The sequence below is a fragment of the Stegostoma tigrinum genome, chromosome 13, assembly GCF_030684315.1.
Source record: "Stegostoma tigrinum isolate sSteTig4 chromosome 13, sSteTig4.hap1, whole genome shotgun sequence".
In the NCBI taxonomy this organism is placed as follows: Eukaryota; Metazoa; Chordata; class Chondrichthyes; order Orectolobiformes; family Stegostomatidae; genus Stegostoma; species Stegostoma tigrinum.
In genome coordinates, this window is record NC_081366.1 from 11,525,793 (window position 1) to 11,551,143 (window position 25,351).

General features: G+C 44.1%; 2 protein-coding genes across 3 annotated transcripts in view; both read right to left on the minus strand.

Annotated features, from left to right (window-relative positions):
* The window catches only part of mrnip (MRN complex interacting protein), a 16,147-nt gene extending 15,798 nt beyond the window's left edge, over positions 1-349 (minus strand). The window contains exon 1 of the mRNA XM_048543017.1: positions 237-349. Within this exon, the coding sequence (XP_048398974.1) occupies positions 237-296 (60 nt within the window). The 5' untranslated portion in view covers positions 297-349. The remainder of the gene's footprint in view (positions 1-236) is intronic.
* A 3,563-nt stretch (positions 350-3,912) lies between these two features.
* Positions 3,913-25,351, minus strand: part of LOC125458255 (TBC1 domain family member 9B-like) — a 62,890-nt gene continuing 41,451 nt past the window's right edge. The window contains exons 17-22 of one of the 2 annotated variants that reach the window (XM_059650564.1): positions 24,610-24,675; positions 22,911-22,988; positions 19,594-19,644; positions 16,700-16,777; positions 10,567-10,670; positions 3,913-8,849 (exon numbers count right to left, since the gene is read on the minus strand). In XM_059650564.1, coding sequence (XP_059506547.1) covers positions 8,151-8,849; positions 10,567-10,670; positions 16,700-16,777; positions 19,594-19,644; positions 22,911-22,988; positions 24,610-24,675 — 1,076 coding nt within the window. In that variant the 3' untranslated portion in view covers positions 3,913-8,150. The remainder of the gene's footprint in view (positions 8,850-10,566; positions 10,671-16,699; positions 16,778-19,593; positions 19,645-22,910; positions 22,989-24,609; positions 24,676-25,351) is intronic. The other variant, XM_059650565.1, reaches the window with a different exon arrangement.

Here is a 25,351-nt window from a genome sequence, read left to right on the forward strand (position 1 = left end):
AAGACGTTGGGATTGGGGGAAGACGTTGGGATTGGGGAACTGGGAGGAGTTGAGTATGAAACGGGGCTGATCTGGGGTGGGTGCGGGAAGCGGGTACTGGGGCTTGGAGGTGTGCGGTTGGGATGGTGGGAAGAGTCGGGACGGGAGGGGAGCTGGGGGAATATTTGAGGGGCTGGTTATGTGGGGAATTGAGAGTGGGCTGGGGGCGAGAAGAGAATGCGGAGGCGCCCCTTTACCTGCTGAACTTGGTAAATTTTACACAAACAGCAGCGCAGAACCTGGAACCGCTGAGCCATCGCCCCAGGCCGGTCTCACCCACTCGAGGCCGTTTCCACGGAGACGCTGCCGATTCCCGCCAAACGCTGCCGTGCTCCTAGCACCCCCTGCCGGCCCGGAGGCCAAACAAACGCATTCGATCACACCTCCATCCCCTGCGGCAGCGCCTCCGACCGGACGGAGGTCACCACTACTTATTGCGCGGTACCCAGCGCCCCGACTCCACACCGCCACCTGTCAGTGGGAGGTCTACCCCGCATGCCTCATTCGTTCATTTATTAAAGGTCCCTAGTAAATGGGAACCCAAGCAGAAGTTGCTGGAAAAGCTCAGCAGGTCTGGTAGCATCTGTGATGAAAAAAAAATCAGAGTTAACGTTTCGAGTCAGATGACCGTTCCTCAGAACAGCAACAGCTTTTCCAGCAACTTTTGTTTTGTTTCTGATTTACAGCATCTGCAGTTCTTTTAAGTTTTTATTTCCTTAGTAAAGGGGGATGGCTCTCTTCCCCTCACAGGGTGAATCCGTAGGTGGCTAGCTATATAGACCATCACAACTTGCACATGCTCTGTTAACACTCGGGGCAGGAAGGGGTGAGTGGGGCGTTGGTCTGGCAGGGCGCTCCTTTTGCTGTTTTCGCCTGGCTTTCATTTCATCCACACGACAAGTCTCGAGGTGCTTGACGCCTTCCTGGATAGTGCTCCTCCTCCACTTTGGACAGTCTTGGGCCAGTGATACCCAGAATGTCAGACTTTGCCACCGAGGCCTTGAGGGTATCCCTGAGGCACTTCCTCAATCAACTTGGGGCTCACCTGCTGTTTCGAAGCTGAAAGTGGGGTGGCTCAGGTCATCGGCCTGGTCAAGGACGCTGGTGTTGGTGCGTCCTTCTTCCTAGTAGATTCGCAGGATTTTATGCAGGCAGCTTTGGTAGTACCGCTCCAGCACCTTGAGGAGTGTGTTGTAAACCGCTCACATCTCAGAGCCATGTCGGAGGGCAGCAACACAACAGCTGTGTCAACCACGAGCTTGGTGCTGGATCTTTAGGAAGCAGTTGAACATGACAATCACATAAGAGTGTTACAAGTTTGATACCTGTGGTCAAGATAACAAAGTGTGAAGCTGGATGAACACAGCAGGCCAAGCAGCATCTCAGGAGCACAAAAGCTGACATTTCAGGGCCTAGACCCTTCATCAGAAAAGCGGGACGGGGAGAGGATTCTGGAATAAATAGGGAGAGAGGGAGAGGCGGACCGAAGATGGAGAGAAAAGAAGATAGGTGGAGAGAGTATAGGTGGGGAGGTAGGGAGAGGATAGGTCAGTCCAGGGAGGACAAACAGGTCAAGGAGGCAGGATGAGGTTAGTAGGTGGGAAATGGAGGTACGGCTTGAGGTGGGAGGAGGGGATAGGTGAGAGGAAGAACAGGTTAGGGAGGTGGGGACAAGCTGGGCTAGTTTTGGGATGCAGTGGGGGGAGTGGACGAGCTGGGCTGGTTTTGGGATGCAGTGGGGGAGGGGGAGATTGTTGTGGTCATGTGGAATGGATTACCCCAAAACAAAGCTGTCTTAAAATTTTTCTTTTAATTTATTCTTTTGTGGGACATGGATGCTACTGGCTGTGGCAGCGTTTATTACCCATCCCTAGTTGCCCCTGAAGTGTTGGTGGTGGAGCAACTGCCCTGAAGGACGGCAGTTCATGCACCACAATGCCCTTAGGGAGGAAATTCCTTTAAAAAATACCCTTGATTTATTGTTTCAATTCCCGTACTGGCTGAGGTTACCATGAGACTCCTTTCCGACATCTCCACTTGCCTGAGGCGTGGTGACCTTCAGGTTAAACCACCACCAGTTGTGTGTGTCTCTCTCTAATGAAAGAGCAGCCCTAAAGCCCTCTGGGTTTATGGTGATTTTACCTGTCTGCTCACTACATGTGTTCTTGGCCACAACGAAAAATCATTATGGTGCGGTACGATTGAAAATCTGCTTTAGTTTTCAAATGTGCTATAATATTAGACTGCTTATCTGGCTTCTAGTGTTGGTTGAACAGAAATTTTCATGAGAGGACTGAAGCCATTGTTTTCAATAAAAAAAACCGCAGAGGCTGGAAATCTGAAGCAAAAACAGAAATTGCTGGAAAACCCAACAGGTCTGACGCCATTCTGTGGAGAGAAAGCACAGTTAACATTTCCAATTCAGTGACTGCTATTTTCCAACTCCATGACGTTGCTTGATATTGCTCCATATCAGCTCACCAGCTGCTGAAACCCTCACTTCCACGACAAAAACAAAAATCGCCAGAAAAGCTCAGCTGATCTGGCAGCATCTGTGGAGAGAGAGAGAGCAACGCTAATGTTTTGGGTCAAATGATCTTTCCTCCGAACTGGACCACTATTGGTCACTCGACCAGAAACATTAACTCTGCTTTCTCTCCACAGATGCTACCAGGCCTGTTGAGCTTTTCCAGCGATGTGTTTTGTTTCTGATTTAAAGTTCTTTCAGTTTTCTTCATCCATGGCTTTGTTACTCCAAAACTTGACAATATTCCAGTACAACTTGCCGTCTACATTTGATAAATTTGAGGTCATACAAAATTCTGCTATTGTAATGTACAACAAATTCCGCTTACTTGTAATTTTATGCTCACAGATTCACACTAAGTCTTGTTCAAAATGCTTTGGATTTGAACATTTTCTTCCTTATTTTCAAATCTCTCCGCCCAATCTAAATCTTCTCCAACCCCACAACCCTCCAACTATCTGCAACTCTTCTAATTCTAACCACTTCAGCATCCCTGATTTTATAATTGCTCCATCATTAGTTGTTGCACCTTCAAACTCTTGAACACCTACTCTTCATCTAGTTATTCCTCATTTAAGGCACTCCTAAAACCATGGGTGCAGCCTGACCCACTGTGAATTCCAACATTTTTTTTTGTTTTCAGTACATGTTCCAGCACCTGCAGTAATTTGCTCCTACTCCGACAACTGGACCTTTCAATAAGCTTTCAGTCATTTTCGTGAATATTTCACCGTGGCTTTGTGTCACATTTTATCTTATAATGGCCTCATGAAGTAGCTTGGGATATTTTGTTATGCTGTACAAGTTGTTGTTAGAGCAAGATTTGAACAATTTATGTAGTACCTTTAAGATGAGTAATGTTCCCAAGACACTTCACAGATATTAAGTATGACATCAGGCACTGGAGCACAAAATGCAGTCTGGTACTCCAATGCAACACTGAGTGAGCACGGAGGCACTATCCTTCAGATGAGACCATCTCAAGTGAATGTAAAAGACTGCACAGCATGATTTATGAAAAGGCAACTTTTCCCCAATGTTCCAGAACAACACCCCTCATTCAACTGCAAAAAATCTTAACAGATTATTCGGTAATTCTCATCTTGTGCAAACTGGCTTTGATGATGAGAGTGCTTGCACTTCAAAAATACTTAATTGGTTGTAAATTGTTCTGGAATGTCCTGTGAAAGGCAAATGTAGAAATGCTATTTATTTTTGACCCTCAATACCGTTCTATGTCTTGCCATGAAAGTATAAATGTCTGGTGCACATCAGAAGCAGGTTAAAGTAAACAAAAAGGAGGCACTAAGTTAAAGTGATAAATTTTGACTTTAATTCGATCCTGATCCAGTAACCAGACCAATACCAACAAGGCCAGTACAGTAATAACAAAAAAACTCCGAATTACATCTGCCTTTTATTCAAAATAAATTAATTGACAGCCAAGAATGCAATTAAGACTACTCAGCAAAAAAATAATTAAGGTACACTTATTAACAGCATATAGACAGTGTGTAGAATTCCAAAGGTGTAGCTAAGTAAAAGCAAAATGAAATTTCCAGTGTCTTTATTTCATTACCGAACTGGTGTTAACCCCTTGCATAAAACACCATTTGCAAATAGATTCTCCTCCGAGCATTTCCGGAAATTGAACTTTTGTTCTTAAGGACCATACAAAATCAGCAATAAAACATTACATACATGAATGCAAACAGAATAAAAACGAAGTACTACAGGATCTCAGCAGGTCAGACAGCATCCGTGGAGGGAGCGAGGGTGGGGGAAAGACAGAGACAGGGATCCGAAGAAGTCATTTGGATTCAAAATGTTAACTTTGTCTCCCCCTCCATAGACACTGCCAGATGTGTTGAGTCTCACCAGCAATTTCAGCCTTTACTGCATATCTCCTTTATCTGCAGTGCTTTGCCTTTAACGCTGTAAATTGATCCTGCCTCCATTTCACATCCAAAGAAATAAAATCAGTTCCAATGAGTCAGACGGTGTCATAAGGGATCAATTTTGTCAACCTCCTTTTTCAGAAATTACTTAAGCAGTTTTATTTTGAAGATGAATCTTGAGTCACAAATGTCATTTTATCCCAACTGTTCTGAACAGTTAAGTTTGATTTGAACATTTTTATTTCTTTCTCCGTAGAAATGAACATTTCTGTTAGTTTCTTCTATTTCAGATTTTCAGTATTTGCAAAACTTTGCTTTTATTTATCACAAAAATCTTCATGCAGAATGGAGCTGGTTTGGAAATCAGAAGAAAATGAACAAGGTCCCATTGCAGGTGTAAACAAATTGATAAAACATGCATTGCAACTTTGCTTTTATTAAAAAAGTTCACACAAATATATAATAATCTAGAAGTGTTCACATTGGATTATGGCACAAACAAAGGAAATCATTGTCGGAGTAAGGAACCAGCCCTCCAGCCTTGAACTGGAGTCACTAGGATTGGAAGACTAATCTTCTAAATCAGGGGGGTTGCCTTAAACAAAAAAATCCAGTTGTCTTCAAGCAACATTAGCAATTATAAACCCATTTGACTGACAGTTGGGTGACAGAGTCTGTTCCCTCTGATTGGACATGAGACGCCACAAGGTTGAACAGTTAATGCTGAGACAGTGGGGAGGGAGGTCTGGACGGGTACAGGTCACATGATTAAAACCTCCAGCAATACAATCAAATCAGAGTTGGTAAGCACCCCTCCCAATCCCAGTCTGGATATCAATAATATCAAGGTTCAGGATGAAGACACACAACTTTAGCCCTAATACTCATATCTATTAATCCCCTCTTCTATCACCTCTTCTCTCATACAATAAGATTATAATTGCAGCTTTTTAGGCAACAAATCAAGGGCTGGACAAAAAAAAGAGAAATTTATAAACTGCTCTTTTTACAACACAAATTATTTTAATCTTCCTCCATTCTAGCGAAGTTTTAAGGTAACTAGAAATTGCTGGAGAGACTCAACAAATCTGGCAGCATCTGTGAAGAAAAAAAGAGTTAATGTTCACAGTCTCGTGACCTTCCTGCTGAGCTTCTCCAGCAATTTCTGTTTTTGTTTGTTTCAGATCGTCAGCATCTGCAGTTCTTTGTTTTATTACATTAAAGTGACTACTTGAGTAAAAATCATACTTATCTGTGTTTGGAATCCACAAATTGCAAAAAGCAAAATAAAACATGTTGTTGTGAACTTTTTCTCCCCCCACACTCTTGAAATTCTCATTCGTATATTTTATTGCACCCAGTGGGATACATGGTAAAATACAAGAGGTGTTCTTGACAACTTAAACATTTAAAAATATCGACGTAATCCTAGTGTTTATATTAAAGTGCAAAGAAGTATTTGAAAATAAAACAAAACCTTTTCTCTACTGCTATTTTGATGGCAAGGGAGTCACAGGACTAACCCATCTTGTAAAAGTTTTTCACTGTATTCTTACAGTGGGGCACACGTGACAAATGAAAGGCGAGCACAGATACTCAGTGAGTGAAGGATGAGGCAATGGAAATCCCAAAACAAATGCTGTTGACACAAGCACACAATCAGAAATAGCAAAGGAGTGGGCACGGGCAGTTTCAACTACTGAAATAAACCTCCCAGACTACACAATTTGGGGATGAGAAAAAGAAAGTGAAGAGTGGGCAGCCTATGCAATTTATCAGAACTGAATCTACAAGTATTCATTATGTTAAAGTGACCACCCTTTTAAAATACTTTTCAAAAAAAAAGTCTTCACAGATGATGAAGGATGATCATGCATCTTCAGCATTTTGTGTGCTCAGATACTGCTACAATTCTGTTTTCATAGGAAGTGAAATGAAAACAGGAAGCAGTTTCAGTTTTATATCCATCCCCTTATACTCCCACAAGAGACAGTGTGTCGGAACCGCAGCATTACTGACAGCTGCCGCCCATTAGTGAATTAACTATCAAGAAATGGTACTAAGAAAGAAAGGAAGTTTAATCAGAGAACAGGGCACTGATCAGGAAAGTCATCCAAAACAGACTCAGTCCCAAATATAAATTTCTGAATATATTCAGAGATTAAAATGAATCATTGGTTCTTCATAAACTTTTAAGAAGAGAGTCAGTACAGGCATGATGGGGCCAAGTATACTTCATAGGTCATTGTTACTGGAAATCCATGAGCTCCCAGCAGGCAGATGCTTCAAGTACAGTTAATACATCAAGCAGGGTGGAGCCTACAAGTTACTGAATAACAACGCATAGAAAAGCAAGAGAAACACGCTCCAGGGATAAAATTTGCTTCACTGACTTCAGCTCGGGCACAGCCCTGATGTTCCACATTTCCTGTTGTCCCCAGCACCCTAGGTGAGTACCATACCTGCTTATTCTCAAACAGCATGTTTAAAGTTTAACTGGATGAACTCTAGTAATCATCTTTTCCGTTAATCTTCAACAGTCAATGGTCATTTCACCAGTTTTGGATTCCAAATCTTATATTTGTCAATCAAACTCTAGACAGTCCCAAATAGAGTAAACCTAATAAAAGCAAAATATTACTTACCCATGAACTGCCAGAGACTCTCAGCTTGTGCTAACCCCTCTCTGACCCACAATTAATTACAATAAAAATCTATAGGGTCAAAATTAACAAATATTCACCTTGAAATGATTTTGGTTTTGGTATTAAGTTCCACCCTTTCTGATCCATAGTGTTTGAACAGAAAGTGCTGGGAGGTCTTTAATCTGGCTTTATTGAATTAATGCTGGACTCCCAACCTGTAAATGCTGAAAGGTTAGGACTCAAATACTGTGTCCCCACCCACACCACCCCTTCCAAAATACTGCTCCGGTTACTTCTTCACAGCTTTGTTCAGTGTTAAACACGCAGATCATTCAACCTTCCCTCTTGTTTCCATCCCAGGTTCATCTAGAATAATTCACTCTGTTCATGAAATGAATGCGCACATGTACAAATGTATACCCTGACCACCGGAAGGCAACTTATTAGTTTTTGTCACTTAAAAGGTGCTTTTAGAAGAGCAACAGCATTAGGCACAAATAACGTTTACAACTAAAGTCTGCTCTACAAGCGGTTAGTAGCAAGCTATCTTTCTGCATGTCTATACCTGGGCAAATTATATAACCTTAGTAATAAAACTGATTCTCTTTTGATTTTATATTCAGTTCCTGTTGTTTATAGACACAATATTTTGTCTTTAAAAAGAATGAGAAGCTGAGCACTGAGCCTATGCCAGTGACTTGCCTTTGCTTCTATTCTGGGTTAAGGTGTGTTTTAAGATGTTTGCTCTAAGGTAGGTGAAACTAGGGCCACTCGGGAGACAGAAATCAGCTCAATCCATAAGTTTCATCAGTGACTGAATCTCTGGGTTGAGAAGGTCTTTGACTCTGACTTGGAGAGGGAGGGATTTGCCTACAGGCCACTGGAAACTAATCAAGATCACAGCCCTGAAATCTCTCCCCGGACAGAATACAAACTTCTGGCATGTGGTATACTGGTTGATAAAACATGATCCGGGTAGGACAGCGATACCAACACCAAGTTCCCCTCAGCGTCAGGTCACGGGTTGGGGGCAGTTTTGAGTCAGCTGGACGTCGGCGATAGTTCCTGGTCACTGGATGAGCTGACCTGCCGCTCCATTACTCTTTGACTCTTGCACTTCGCAATCTTGGGACGCACGTCCACCCGTTTCTCAAAGAATCCAACAAGAGCTGGTTCGGTCAGCACCGAGGCCAGAATCTGCTCGAAAGAGATGGACCAATCCAAGTCAATGGCACTGGGCCGCCCCTGGACCGCTGCTGTTTGTTCACAGCCAACCAGGACGGTGTCCTCAGAGATGTCCTCACACAGGAGGGAGCCAGAGCTCACCATAGAGTATGAGGACATTGAAGTGTCATCCCTCACCTCCTCATCAGTCAACGACTGCACTGTCGAGGTCTCCCTCCTGGTGGCCACGCACTCGGCCAGCTTCATGCGTTCCATCTGGGTCTTCAATGTGTCACTTAATACATCTGACTCATAGTCCGCTTTGACGTTGGTCTGGGCCACGTCAGCCTTTGCCTCTTCTGGAGCGGAGACCCCCTCCTTACTCTGGATGCCCAAGCCCTTGTGATCCCCCATCTCGTTTGACCTCCTAGACATGGGGCTGGAGAACTGTTTGCCGACTTCTCCGATCTGGAGCAGCAGCGTAGCAACGGTTGCTATGGCGTGGTAGAGCTCCCCCTCAGCTGGGTCCTCACTGAACATATTGTATAAAGTTTTGCACATCTCTATAAACTGTTCCTGCAGCAGAGGAAATAAACAGAGTAAAAGAAAGGTTGTGAAAGAAAGGAAAGCTCTCAAGTTACACAGAACAATATTAAGAGCAGGAGGCAGCCATTCAGTATCTTGAGCCTTTTACATCAAAGAATAAGGAGATCATTCAATCTCCCTGGACTTTTTAAACAGTATCTCAGATGATTTTGAGCCAAATTTTGTTGTATTGCACAGCTATAAAGTAAAGTTAGAGAGACTTCCTGATAGCTTTCAAAGTTCTGTATAAATAAAATAATATTAGAATGGGGACCATATAGAATCAGACCATTGTGACTGTGTGGGCCTCTGAAGAAGCAATTCGTCTATTACCACCCCACTAAATGTTCCATAATCTAGAATTTTTCCTTTTTAGATAAAGATTCAATTTACTTTTGAATGAATTCATCAAACCTGCCACTATCATCTCTCAGACTTTACTCTGCAGATCCTAAACATTGAAGCATGAGAAAAGCTTCCTTAGATCTATGCCCTCCAGTTCTCAATCCATCCAAGTTTCTCCACATCAACTCTGTCCAGATCCCCCATGATTTTGAATCTGTTCGTCAGATCTCATTTCAAATTCCTCTTCTCCGGGTGCATGTTATAGAAGGTCCTCATTCTGGGAACCACTTTCTTAAATATTTTCTGCACTCTCACTAACATTTACATATCCTGCCCAAAGTCCAGTACCCAGAACTAGACACAGTGCTCCAAGTGAGGCCGGACCAGTATGTTACACAGGATTAATACAACTTGCTTGCTTTTGTACTCATTGTAACTCATCAGTGAAGCCACATAATTCATGAATTGTGCTCTCACCCTGCCTTGCCACCTGCAATAATTTATGCACGTATACACCCAGATCCCTCTGCTCCCTTACTTTACATGTCTATGTCGTTTATATATCAAAGTCACTAACACCTTGCAGGAATGACAGGATCCTTACAACGATCCCTGGAGAACTTTCACCCAGTCCAATTTCGTAGCAACATTGTTAGCATCTACTGAGCTCTAACTTTTCTAACAAGTCTGTTGTGTGGCACTGTATCAAATGCTTTTTGAAAGTTCACATACACATCAACTGCATTACTCTCATCAACTCGCTCTGAAGTTAGCTGAACGAAAAACGCAAGCTTGTCAAACCTGATTTGCTTGTAACAAATCCACATTGGCTTCCTTTAAATCACTGATGTATGCTGAACTGGCTATTCACGTTATCCCATACTTTTATTCTAAAAGATTTCCCCATCCGAGAGGTTTAAGCAACTGCCCTATAGTTGCTGGGATTACCTTTATACCTTGCTTTTGAACAAGGGCATAGCTCAAGTGCTCGCAGGTCAAAAGATGATGGGAAAATTGTGGCCAACACTGTATAATTTCCACACTCATTCCCTTCAGCATTCCCTCATCTTACTCAGTCCTGGCGCCCTGCCAACTCATCCACAGCCAACATCAACTTATGATACGATGATCACTTGTATCCAAAATATTACCTAGCTGACACTGATCCAATTATCCCACTTTATTCCCAAGAACCTGGTCCAATAATGTCTCCTTTGAATTGTTATTTGTAGAATAATGGCTGAGAGAAATTTGGTCTCTCAATGATTGATCTTCAACAAAGATTAATGGCTGCATTAATATTGCAATTGGAGCACTAAAGAAACACAGCTGCTTCCTCTAACCACATCATCAGACCTTGTACCTGGTTCATCTTAGTCAACTCTTTAATGTTGTCCTTTGGGTTTTCTTTCTCTCGAGCCCATAGCCTCAGGTGATATCTGTAATCTTGTGAACCAGTCTTGTCATCTACATGGAGATAAAATTGGTTTTAGAGAGAATAGACTTTGACACAACTTCAATAAGTGAAGGTCAAACCCAACAGTCTACAGGACGAGGAATTAGTCTCAGTCTGTTACTTAGAGGCCGTGATTACAACAACCATTTTCCCGAATAAAACAGATTCTCGGCATTACCCACAAAGTGGCTAATGCTTTAAAAAACAAATTCATTGGAATCTGGGCTGAGCATCCCATGGTGCCATCAAGGAGGAATTGTTTTAGTCCATGTGATGCAGGCCCACAACGGCATGAGGGACGGATTTGTAGGATTTTGACCAAGTGACAGTGAAAAAACAGTGATGTTTCCAAGTCAGGATAGTGAGTGGCTCAGCAGGGAACTTGCAAGTGGTGGCATTCCCTATTTGTTTGCTGTTGTTGTCCTTCCCAAAGGTAGTGGTTGTGGTTTGGAAAGCACAGTGTCTCAGGAATAGAGCTGAACATTGTAGTCATCAGTGACCATTCCCATTTCTGATTTTATGATGGAGAGAAGGTTACTGATGAAGCAGCTGAAAGATGATTAGGGCTCGGCACTACCACGAGGAACTCCGCAAAGATGACTAACCTCCAACAACCACAACCATCTTCCCATATACCAAGGCAATTGTAGGGAAATCTACAGAACGCGGACTACAGTGGTTCAAGAAAGGAGCTTGTGATTACCTTCTCAAGGGAAACAAGGGATGGGCATTAAATGCTGGCCAGCACGTCCCATGAGTAAATAAAACATACACCGACTCCAACCAGCAGAAAAGTGTGCCCAATTCCCAATGTCTCCAGTTTTGCTAGAGTGTCTTGGTGGTATACCCAATCAAATGCAGAATCGATGTCAAGTGTAATCACCCTCACTTCAATTCTGCAATTCAAACTGGATTGTTCAAGTTTGATCTGAGGCGGGAATGAGGTTAGAAGTCAGGTGGCTCAGGTGGAATCTAAACTATAGATGCTGGAACACAGGTCTTCAGTACTATTTTCAGGCCCTACAGCCTGTGCAGTATCCAGTTCCTCCAGTCATTTCTTAATATCATATAGAGTGAATCATACTGGCTGAAGACTGGTATTTTTAGTTCTGAGGAGGGAAACTTCCCTCCTGGCTACATTTCTTTCTTAAACCCAAGACTGGATGGAGCACCATTTCATAACAGATGACATTTTAGTGGAATCATTGATTTAATTTCTTTATTTAGCTTGTATCATGCTCACCAATGGGGACTTGATCATAAGTGAGCTGAGCTCTGCACAGTTAAAGTACTTAATTGGCTACAAAGCACAATGGGATATTTCCAGGATGTGCAAGCTGCTATAGAAATATAGGTCAATTATTTAAAAAGAACACACATATTTAAATAGCCTGGGAACATGTGTAAGCAAAGTTAATGAACAGGTGTGTCAACTGATGTTGAATCTGGTACATGATACACTTATCAAATGTTAATCGGGACGAAATCTCAAACTGTACAGCATCCAACTAACCAATCACCTGTCTCCCAATTATTGTTCCAAACTCTTCCAGTGTTAGCCCTGTGTGTGCCAATCCCAACTTGACTTAACCATTCACAATCAATCAACCATTAGCAACACAGAAGAGGCTAAGAGATAGAAAAATGGACAATAGAACAAAAGTGCCCTTCAACCAGCCCAGCTCTTCCCCTCCACCCACTGCATCCCAAAACCAGTCCAGCCTGTCTCTGCCTCCCTAACCTGTTCTTCCTCTCACCCATCCCTTCCTCCCACCACAAGCCGCACCTCCATCTCCTACTTACTAACCTCATCCCACCTCCTTGACCTGTCCATCTTCCCTGGACTGACCTATCCTCTCCCTACCTCCCCACCTATACTCTCCTCTCCACCTATCTTCTTTTCTCTCCATCTTCCGTCCGCCTCCCCCTCTCTCCCTATTTATTCCAGAACCCTCACCCCATCCCCCTCTCTGATGAAGGGTCTAGGCCCGAAACGTCAGCTTTTGTGCTCCTGAGATGCTGCTTGGCCTGCTGTGTTCATCCAGCTTCACACTTTATTATCTTGCCCCTCAATATCCTTGTTTTACTGTCAGCAACTGCCCAGTAATGCTCTAATTTTACAATTCTACTTGTCACAATTCATTCCCTCCATGGTATCCCCTCTTTTCCAAATCTCTTGAAAGCTCCTCCAGCCTGAAACCATCAAATCAGTGTTCACCTAATTCTGGCCTCTTCACAGCGCAACCAATTCACTAGACTGATCCTTGGAATGATAGAATTATCCTATATTCCCACTAAGCTGTAGGGCAGTGGAGCCACTCAGAGTGTCAGTGCATTGTTGGTGCATCAATGTTTGGTCTCAAAGTTGCTGCCACACTTACTCCTCAGAGGTGGAAAAATTAGAGAAAAGATAGAATGTAGGAGGAGAGATCAAGGCCTATGTTCTCTCCTGTTTAGAAGAAAGTGTGTTGATCTCATTGAAATGTACAAAATTCTAAAGATAAAGACCAAGATGAATTTCTTCGTTCAGAGTGAAGGAACTCCAAAGAGGCAGGTATCTCGTCAGCACATCACCCTTTATTTACACGCGCATAGTGCATCGGCTCTGACCAGCCAGCTCAGAATGAAAAGACTCTCCGAATCTCCTGTTCCTATTTGTCACCCAGGGCTCTCTGATTCGTCCAGGTTAACAACCTCAAAATTAAGAATCTTATAGTTAATGAGACGTGATCACTACATAGAGGATGGTGAATCTCTGAATTCTCCACCCCAGAGAGCTGTGGAGGCTCAGTCATTGAATTTACTTGAGGCAAAGATCAACATATTTCTTGAGATCAAAGAGATCTCACGATGTGAGGACAGGGTTGAAAATGGCACTAAGGCAGGAGATCATCCATTTAGCTGAACAGCAGGGCAAGTTTGCTTGGCCAACCCCTCCCATTTCCACTGATTATGTTGCTCTGCAAATGGTTATCATGGCTTCATCTACCTGAGTCCCATGGTCTGGAAATCCACAGTCACAACTCTACTTCTCTCTAAGATAATAAAATGTGAGGCTGGATGAACACAGCAGGCCCAGCAGCATCTCAGGAGCTACTTCTCTCTACCTCACTCTCCTCTTTAAAACCTCCCTATATGACCAAGCTTTTGGTCATCTCTTCTAACATATCCTTGGTTGACTCTTGTAAGATTTTGATGATTTTAACCCTCCTGTACAGGTGACAAAGATTAGAAGACTCTAAAACAAAATCTTCTTTGCTATCTTGCTTTCAGGTTCAATCAATTCCAATTGCTCAGCATTGAGATGGATTATATCATATTGGCCAGGTCCAATTAGAACTTATTCTGAACATCTCCAATGGCAATAGGACTCAATGGGAATAGAACACTTGTTAACTTTGTGCATTTGGTGTGGATGATGTGTAAACGTCTTGACTCTGGTTAAGTCCTTTATTCTTTCACTGGGGTTTAGAAGAATTTGTGTGTATGAGTGTGCACATGGAAACCTACACAATTCTAACAGGACTAGATAGGATAAGCAAAAGGAAGGCTGTACCCAAGGACTGGGAAGGCCAAAAACAGGGGTCACATGGGATAGGACTGAGTTGATGAGAAATGTCTTCAACTAGAGAGCAGTGAGCCAGTGAAATTCTCTGCCACAGAAAGCAATTGGGGCCAAAATATTGAAGTTTTCAAGGAGGACAGATATCGTTCTTGGGACTAAAGGGATTGAAGGGTATAGGGAAAAAAGAGGAAGAGGTACTGAGTAGGAGATCAACCATGATCATGTCAAATGGAGGACCAGGCTCAAAAGGACCAAATGTTCCTCATTTCTAAGAGATAATGGGAACTGCAGATGCTGGAGAATTCTAAGATAATAAAATGTGAGGCTGGATGAACACAGCAGGCCAAGCAGCATCTCAGGAGCACAAAAGCTGAAGTTTCGGGTCTAGACCCTTCATCAGAGAGGGGGATGGGGAGAGAGGGGGAGGCGGACCGAAGATGGAGAGTAAAGAAGATAGGTGGAGAGAGTATAGGTGGGGAGGTAGGGAGGGGATAGGTCAGTCCAGGGAAGATGGACAGGTCAAGGAGGTGGGATGAGGTTAGTAGGTAGATGGGGGTGCGGCTTGGGGTGGGAGGAAGGGATGGGTGAGAGGAAGAACCGGTTAGGGAGGCAGAGACAGGTTGGACTGGTTTTGGGATGCAGTGGGTGGGGGGGGGGAAGAGCTGGGCTGGTTGTGTGGTGCAGTGGGGGGAGGGGACGAACTGGGCTGGTTTAGGGATGCAGTAGGGGAAGGGGAGATTTTGAAACTGGTGAAGTCCACATTGATACCATTAGGCTGCAGGGTTCCCAGGCGGAATATGAGTTGCTGTTCCTGCAACCTTCGGGTGGCATCATTGTGGCAGTGCAGGAGGCCCATGATGAACATGTCATCTAGAGAGTGGGAGGGGGAGTGGAAATGGTTTGCGACTGGGAGGTGCAGTTGTTTGTTGCGAACTGAGCGGAGGTGTTCTGCAAAGCGGTCTCCAAGCCTCCGCTTGGTTTCCCCAATGTAGAGGAAGCCGCACAGGGTACAGTGGATGCAGTATACCACATTGGCAGATGTGCAGGCGAACCTCTGCTTAATGTGGAATGTCATCTTGGGGCCTGGGATAGGGGTGAGGGAGGAGGTGTGGGGGCAAGTGTAGCATTTCCTGCGGTTGCAGGGGAAGGTGCCGGGTGTGGTGGGGTTGGAGGGCAGTGTGGAGCGAACAAGGGAGTCACGGAGAGAGTGGTCTCTCCGGAAAGCAGACAGGGGTGGGGATGGAAAAATGTCTTGGGTGGTGGGGTCGGATTGTAAATGGCGAAAGTGTCGGAGGATGATGCGTTGTATCCGGAGGTTGGTAGGGTGGTGTGTGAGAACGAGGGGGATCCTCTTAGGGCGGTTGTGGCGGGGGCGGGGTGTGAGGGATGTGTTGCGGGAAACGCATCATCCTCCGACACTTTCGCCATTTACAATCCGACCCCACCACCCAAGACATTTTTCCATCCCCACCCCTGTCTGCTTTCCGGAGAGACCACTCTCTCCGTGACTCCCTTGTTCGCTCCACACTGCCCTCCAACCGCACCACACCCGGCACCTTCCCCTGCAACCGCAGGAAATGCTACACTTGCCCCCACACCTCCTCCCTCACCCCTATCCCAGGCCCCAAGATGACATTCCACATTAAGCAGAGGTTCACCTGCACATCTGCCAATGTGGTATACTGCATCCACTGTACCCGGTGCGGCTTCCTCTACATTGGGGAAACCAAGCGGAGGCTTGGAGACCGCTTTGTAGAACACCTCCGCTCAGTTCGCAACAAACAACTGCACCTCCCAGTCGCAAACCATTTCCACTCCCCCTCCCATTCTCTAGATGACATGTCCATCATGGGCCTCCTGCACTGCCACAATGATGCCACCCGAAGGTTGCAGGAACAGCAACTCATATTCCGCCTGGGAACCCTGCAGCCTAATGGTATCAATGTGGACTTCACCAGTTTCAAAATCTCCCCTTCCCCTACTGCATCCCTAAACCAGCCCAGTTCGTCCCCTCCCCCCACTGCACCACACAACCAGCCCAGCTCTTCCCCCCCCCACCCACTGCATCCCAAAACCAGTCCAACCTGTCTCTGCCTCCCTAACCGGTTCTTCCTTTCACCCATCCCTTCCTCCCACCCCAAGCCACACCTCCATCTACCTACTAACCTCATCCCACCTCCTTGACCTGTCCGTCTTCCCTGGACTGACCTATCCCCTCCCTACCTCCCCACCTATACTCTCTCCACCTATCTTCTTTACTCTCCATCTTCGGTCCGCCTCCCCCTCTCTCCCTATTTATTCCAGTTCCCTCTCCCCATCCCCCTCTCTGATGAAGGGTCTAGGCCCGAAACGTCAGCTTTTGCTTTCCTCATTTCTACCTTTGCAAGAAACAATTTTCAGGTTGTAAAGTGGCTAGCAGATGCCTGGTCATTGTAGCCAAGGTGCCAGGTAAATGCAAGTCCATTCCTGTGTTACCTTTCTTTTGTTTTACGTTCCCATTTCCAGCCCTGTCTTGCACCGGTTGTCCAGTCACCTCCACTCCTGTGGCCGCATCTAGAAGAAATGATATTAGACGCAAAAAGTAAGATCACTGCTGAGGCCTCAAACAAAATACTATGGCCAATTCTGTGTGTTACCCTTTAGGCTGGATGTCAAGGCCTTGGAGAGGCTGCAGGGGTGTATTCCTAGAATAGTCCCACAAGCAAGGAGCTCCCATTCACTGGTACGTAGAAGGTTAAGGAGCATAAAATGAGGGGCATGAATAAGGTGAATAGCAAGGGTCGTTCCCTTAAGGTGGAGGGGAGTTCAAAACTAGGTGTAAGGCGAGAGGAAAAAGATTTGAAAAGGATATGAGGGGCAACTTTTTTTTAACATAGAGAATGGTATTTGTGTAGAATGAGCTGCCAGAGGAAGTGGTGGGGTGCAGGTACAGTTACAACATGTACAAGCCATTTAGATAGGAAATGAATGGGAAAGGTTTAGGGGGATATGGGCCAACACAAGGAAGTGGAGCTAGTTTAGTTTGGGAACATGGTTGGAATGGACTAGTTGGACCAAAGGGTCTGTTTTCATCCTGTATGTCTTCATTATGTGGGCAGACTGGATAAGCTCAGATTGTTTTCTCCTTCAGGAAGAAGAATTTGACAGAGTTTTCAAAGCCTTGAAGGTTGTGAAAAACTAGATAGGGAGACACTGCTTTTGAGTAGCAGGTCGATTGGCGACAAGGGGCACAGATTTCAGAAAGCGACAAAGGAATTGCGGGGTTGGGGCAGAAGGGAGAAATTTTATTTTACTCAGAGTGTTGCTACAATGGAAAATGCACCAGCTGCAAGTGCAGTGGAACTAGATTCAATGTTAACTTTCAATGAGGAATTGAACATATATTTGAAAAGCTAGAATTTGCAAAGCTATGTGGAACGAGCAGTGGAGTGGTATCAGGTGGCTAGGTCTTTCAAAGAGATGGCACAGGCAGGATGAACTGAATGATCTCTTTCTACGCTGCCTCACTGTAGTTTAGTGAAATAAAAGTCTAATTACTCCAAAGACAAATACTGTCAGTTTCAAATGTGCCATTAAATATACATTGCCCAAAACAGTGGGGTGCAAATTGAACTGGAATGGATGTTGACAGCTCCAAATGAGTAGCCAGCCTCTCTGCTCCCTGAAGTCACTGCCTGTTTTGCATCACTGCTTGAGACCAGGGTTTCAAATGAAATTGGTTTGGGAGCCAAGAAGTAAAGGTCAGGGCCCTGTGACAGATATTGATTTAGGTAACCCACAAGCCCTCAACCCCTGGAGACGCTTCAGCATCCCAGACCCACCAGAGTGAGTGAACGTGACATCTTCTCCTTCACCACCCACTCTGCACTGATTCTCCATGCAAAAGGTGGTGAGGGGGCTGATCCAACAGGGGCAGTCTCCATCCATATACAACCTGCCTCTACGTAGAGCTTTTAATGTAGTGAAATGCCCCAAGTGCTTCACAGGGGGTGACATCCAATAAGAAAAGACAAGCCACAGCAGGAGATGTCAGAACAACAAACCAAAAACTTGGTCCAAAACTTGGATTTTGAAATGAACTTAAAAAGAAGGGAGGTATAAAAAGGCAGAGGTTTCAACCATAAGACATAGCAGCGATTATGGGAATTAGACAAAAAGATAATTAAATGTAAGAGCAGAAGTAGGTTATTTCGCCCATCAAGTCTGTTCTGCTATTCAATGGGGTCACGGCTGATCTGATAATTCTGAACTTCATCTCCCCACCTTTTCTCTTAACCCTCAACTCTCTTACTGATTAAAAATCTGTATCTCAGCCTTGAATATACAACTGATCCTCTGTTGCTCTCGGCAGTCAAAAATTCCACAGATTCACCACCCTCAAGGAGATAAGTAGGGAACAATTCCACGGCTTAGGACCCAGGTATCCAAAGACACAGTCAAAGGTGAAGCGTGGTTATCTGGATTGTTGTGAGATTGAAGGAAGTTAGGGATGGAAAGGGTGGGGTTGGTGAGACTCTGGAGGGACCCGAAAACATGGACTGTGGGTTTTAAAGCAAAGCGTTGCCAAATTACAAGCAAATGAGGGTGAGCAAGCACTAATGGTGGCTGGATCTCAAAGTAAATTAAGCCACTGGAGACCGACAATTAGGGCGAGCTGAAGCCGATGGAGGGACAAAGCTGGCCAGGTGCCCACCGGAATAATCAATGTAACATTGGTATGGATAAGGGTTTCAGCAACACATGGGCCAAGGCAGGGACAGAGACAAGTAATACAGAATAAGTTATTGGTTAAGGTGGAATACTGTTTAATTCTGGGCAGTATCCTTCAGGAGGGATATAAAAACCTCAAAGAAGCTGCAAAAGATACTTCCCAGAATTAAAATAGGGCTCAGAGTTTTAAAGGAGTTTAAACTGTGAAGCATTTTGATAAATACTTGTCCTACAAATCAGAAGGAACTTGCCCTTGTGCTAATATGACTCCAACATATCACCAAAACATAACCACTCTCATTTCTCTCTGTGGTATTTGCTGTGAGATGATTGGGTGTCATATGTGCCTAGATTACAACAGGGAACAACTACTCATAGGAAGTCACATTATGCTTCACAACCAAAGGATGCGAAAGGCACTATGTAAGCGTAAACCCTTAAATAAAGGCTTTCCGTGAATTAAAACCATTCAAGTTTTCAATATTCCAGCAGGTGGCTCAGTAATGCAAATGAAATACAGATCTACAAGATAGCATAGGAAGAATATTCAATGAGCAGGTGGCCTATTTCCACTTCTACATCTTATTGCCTTAAAAAGTTGGAAAATTAAAAAGTAAATAAAAATGCAGGAAAGACACAGGATGCAGGTGTTCACAAACCTGATGCCCCATGGCTGAGGAGGAAATCCATGTCTGACAAAAGGTATGTCGCTGTATTGTGAAGAGAGGAAAAGAGACTAGAGGTGAGCCATTTAGAGACAAGCGACAGGCAGCTATTAGGCCAACCAGTAATGGAGGTCAGAATCATGAGTCTTAACATTATCTAGTACTCTTCATGAAACGGCCATGCATCCCACACATCATTCACAAACGCACAGCCAACAGGAAAGTTTGAAAGACAATTGTTTTTTTGAAGCGCCAACCCTTTTGACTTGTTCTAATATCGTAAACCTGCCTTTCTTCTGGCATTTCTATCGTGTACTTACTGCTTTAACATTCCAATAAGTTGATAAAATGTGGAGCTGGAGAAGCGCAGCAGGTCAGACAGCGTCCAAGGAGCAGGAAAGTTGACGTTTCCGGTCAGGACCCTTCATCAGGATTGGGGAGGGGCAAGGGAGCTCAGAAATAGATAGAGGGGTCGGGGTGGGGCTGGGGGAAGGTAGGTGGGAGGGCGATAGGTGGATGTAAGTAGGGCGTTGTAGAGATTGGTCAATGGGAAGGGTGGAGCAGATAGGTGAGGAGGAAGATGGGCAGGTCAAAGAGGTGGGGTTGAGAGGGAGAGCTAGACATGGGATAGGGCCAGGGGTTGGGGAGATTTTGAAGCTGGTGAATTTTATGTTGAGGCCATTGGGCTGTAAGCTCCCGAGGTGCAATACAAGATATTGTTCCTCCAGTTTACATGTGACCTCACTGTGATAGTGGAGAACGCTCAGGATGGACATGTCACTAAGGGAGTGGGAGGGGGGAGTTGAAATGGCTGGCAACTGAAAGGTGAAGTTGATTGGAGCACAGAAGCTCCACAAACGGTCACTGAGTCTGAGCTTAAGTCCCTCTGATGTAGAGGGGATCACACTGGGAGCACCGAAGCAATAAACCAGGTTAGAAGACGTACAGGTGAATCCCTGTCAGATATGGAATGATTGGGGCCGTGGACGGAGGTGAGAGGGGCGGTGTAGGGGCAGGTGTAGCCCTGCCTCCTTGACCTGACACAACCTGTCCATCTTCCTCCTCATCTATCTGCTCCACCTTTCAGACTGACCAATCTCTACAACCCCCTACCTACATCCACCTATCATCCTCCCACCTACATTCCCCCAGCCCACCTCCCTCTCTCTATTTATTTGAGCTTCCTTGACCCTCCTCAGTCCTGAAGAAGGGTCTTGACCCAAAACATTCCTGCTCCTAGGATGCTGTCTGACCTGCTGTGCTCCTCCAGCTCCATATTTTATCGACCTCTGACTACCAGCATCTGCACTCCTCACCATCTCATAACATTCCAATAATCCTGTTTTGTCATCAATCTCCAACAATAATTAAAACCTGAAGGCAGGAGTCTCTGCGCATTTCGAAGCTGATTTTAACAGCAGAGTTAATGTTTAGCAACCTTATTCGATCGTTGAAAATTTCTTCGCCCTGGAATGGATCAGCTAAAGTTTTCCTGGAATTTTAGTGTCTCGATTACTTGAAATGCAACTTCATCATTCGTATCTTTCATTATGAAGTCCCTCAGCAGAATATTGTTAGAACAAGTAGGCAACATCCCAATTACCCCATTTAACTGCACATGTGCAATCACTGGAACATTCTGGAGGATTTACTCTTTAATGAGAAGAGATCGGCAATAAATCCAATCTTATGCCTACTACAAAATCCAAACCTTTAATGAAAATGTGCAGCTGTAGCATACCTCTTATGTTGTACTATATATCGTTACCACTTCCCACTGTCTGAATCGAATTATTGTTCCATCATTATTACCCCTTTAAAAAGGAGTAAAGTTCACTCAGAATCTGAATGGCAATTTTGCCTACAATGATGAGAAAAATCAAATGCAAAATAAGAATAGCACCGAAGCAAGATGGGGAAAGAGTCTCATCAGACAGCTCTTTCAAAGAATTAGCATTGAGTGATGGACTGAATGACCATCTTCTGACCTTTATGATCCTATGATTTTAACTTTTTTGATGGAATCCCAGATACATACTAAAATACCTCACAAATAAGAGAATAGTTTTTTTTATATAAAGCTTTTTCCTAGGAAGAAAAGAAACAAAAATTAAAATTATAATTAGTCCCTGTTCTACAGATTTCACATGTTTCCTTCAACCTTATCAACCAAAATTTGCTCAGAGGAGCCTAACACTGAGACATCTCCAATTCATACTATTGTCCCTGTTACTCAACTACAACTCCTGCAAAAGTAGCTCTCTCCAGTTGGAGTGTTGACACAAAATTTAAAGGATTTTAATGCTTCAGAAGGTATTGAGAAAGTAAGTTCTCATAAGGCCATTGGGTATAGAATGTAGGAAGTGTTTCTTCACCATTACAGAGTAAATTGTGCAAGAGACGTTGCATAAACTTGGTTCATTTTCCTTGGAGTTCAGATTGTTGAGGATGATCTGCTCAAATGTCAGTAGAACGATAATGGGATCTAACAAGGTAAATAGAGAGAAAAGCTATTTCCTCTGTTGGGGAATGCAGAACAAAGGGACAGAATTTTCACTATTGAGTTGGAATATGAGAGAGTGAAATCAATAAACATGTTTTCACATCACAGACACAGGAAATCTGGAATTCTCTCCCCCAGATAGCCACAGGTGATCATGGTCACTTGGAGCTTTTGAGACTGAGATTGCCAGCTTTATTCCTGGACAAAAGATGTATACAGTGGAACAGGGTAAGTAGAGTAAGGGCACAGACCAGTCACAATCCGATCAAACTGTGGAACAGGATGGATAAATGTCTACCTCCTGTCGCAATGATTCAATCAAGTTAAGGGCAGAATCTGTAGTTGATGCTGGAGCTTTTTTCATAATTCCATTGTTAATTACAGGTGTAATGAATTACACTAAATCCTGAGCAGAATCTGTAAGTCAAGGTTCTGTTAGTGGAAGGTGTTCTTCTAAACTGTCACATGACAGACATTGTTGCACTGTTACAGATACTTCCACTTTTGGACACAATGTAGCCTGACTTACAGGTCTGCTACAACGTGGATAACACCCGAAGAAAGGTTGGAAACATAGTGAATAGGGACTTTCAAAAGGCAACCAGATACATTCTAGAAGAGGACTAATTTATAAGCTGCAGGGGCAAAAGGTGGCGATGCGGCACTGAATTTGACAGCCCATCCAGTGTTCAGGCCCAGCCTCATGGGCTGAAGAGTCTCACCACTTATTTGTCATTAATCCCTCAGGGGAGAACAAAATGTAGGATTAGAAAAAAGTACAGTTAAAAAAAGTACTCTGCACACTTACCATGTGACACATCAGCCAAGGGATCCTCAGTGAAGTATTGAGTAGCTTCTAATGCTGATTCTTCCTCTGGCCAAAGAGCTGCAAAATAAATGGGGGCATTGAAAATGAGTTACAAACGTACATTGTAGACAAGGATCCCACACAGCAAAGAGTTGTACCACGGAGCTCCTTTATATATATACACACATTTAACCACATAATCTAAAGAATCCTGACAATTCCTTCCCCTAACTGCAACAAGGAGAAGAGCAGCAAGCATGTGACCACAGTCCCACGCTAAGCAGCCAGACTCCCCTTTCCTCACCAATTCTGATTCTAACATCCTCCACCCTCACCAACTCAAGTGAATCACACCGCATTTCACGATTTTCAGGAGTTTCTTTTGTTCATTTATGGGATTTATTCAGTGTCAAAACTGTGTCTTGAGCTCTTTCAACAGTGTAGGACTGAGCCACACAAGTCCATTCTGCATTCATTGCCAGCACTTTCCCATCTTAGCAGAGATGAAACTATAGCTTTCTCAGGAGTTTGGGGAGAAGTGTTCTAGCCACTGCTTTTAATGGTCACCAGTCCTTGAATGCAGCTGGGAACATATGTGATGCCTTTTACAGTCAAGTATCTGTTGCATTCATTGTATAGGGCTTCTTTTCTTCCCATTCATTCACAGAATGAGGGCATCGCTGGCTAGACCAACTTTCATTGCCCATCCTTAATTGCCCAAAAGGGGTTGAGTGTCAACTGCATTTTTGTGAATCTGGAGTCACACGTAAACCACACTAGGTAAGGATTATGGTTTCCTTCCCTACAGGATATTAATGAACCAGGTGGATTTTCTTAGAATCCCTACAGTGTGGAAAGCAGGACATTCTACCCCACAAGTCCACACCAACTCTCAGAAGATCATCCCACCCAGACCCTTCCCCGTAACCCTGCAATGGCTAATGCACCTAATCCACACATCCAGGAACACTACATGTAATTTCCCATGGCTAATCCAGCTAACCTGCACATTTTTGGACTTTGGGAGGAAATCTACACAGACTTGGGGAGAATGTGCAATCTCCACACGGACAGTTGCCCAAGGGTGGAATCAAACTCAGGTCCCTGGCACTGTGAGGCTGCAGCGCTAACCACTGAGGCACAAGTGCCACCCATGTTTTTTTCAGACAATGGACAATGACTTCTGGGTCACCATTAGATGATCATCATTTTAATTCCAGACTTTTCACTGAACTCACATTTCACCATCTACCATGGCAGGATTTGAACCCACGTCCCCAGAACATTACCTAGGTCTCTGGATTAATAGAGATAACAAGGTGTAGAACTGGATGAACACAGCAGGCCACGCAGCATCAGAGGAGCAGGAAGGCTGATGTTTTGGGCCGGAGGGTCTAGGCCTGAAATGTCAGCCTTCCTCTGATGCTGCTTGGCCTGTTGTGTTCCTCCAGGTCTACACCTTGTTATCTCTGATTCTCCAGCATCTGCAGTTCCTACTATCTCTGGATTAATAGTCTGGTGATAGTTCCATTAGGCCATCCCCTCCCTCGTGTAAAGATCAAGAGTGTGCACAGAAACATGAATTAGTACATTCTAGACAGGAACTGACTAAAGTAGGAAAACACAGCTTTGTAACTGATAGATCACTGGTAAACAGAGAAGAAGAATGCATGGGGAAGTTCATCAATCGTGATCTTACCTGGTGGCAGGTGCAGTCTGTACAAGAGTTTCAACTTCTCTACAAGATCGCCATGGTACATTCCACCTAGACAATAAAACCCAAGTTACATAAAGCCTGACCTTCAATCATCTCATTTTAATTGCAGTCAACTCTGAGGATTTGAGCATAAAGTCTCAAGTGAGACTAAAGTGCAGTGCTGATGGAGTGCAACACAGTCAGCCATGTTGCCTTTTCAATCTGACATTAAACAGAGACGTACATCTGCTACTTTGGATGAATGTAGGAAATAAAACATTGCAGCCACTATTTTGGAGAAGACCAGGTGAATACTCTGGATTGGCCAGTATTAATTTCTCACCAATAACACTAAAGCAGATCACCTGACCATTCAGGAAATTTGTTGTGATCTGGAGTTTCTACCACAAGGACATTTCAAAAACTACTTCATCAGCTTTAGAGCATTGTACAGTCTTTGAGATGTCATCAGACTGAGAAATGGTGCTATGGAAATGGCAAGGGTCTCTTCCTTGGGATAGGGGTGGGCTGCGACTGAACTCTACAAATCAGGTTCAGCCTCAACTCTGAGAGACATTAGCTGAGCTGAGTTACAGCAGGAATGTAGTGCAGTTGGTTCACGCACCACAGGATGTTTACATTGTTAATGTAGGTCAGAGTCAGGTTCCAAAATCAAATCCCTGAGCTTAGCCAAGACATAAGGACACGAGTTCAGATGCTAAATGCCCCTACAATTCAAGAAATA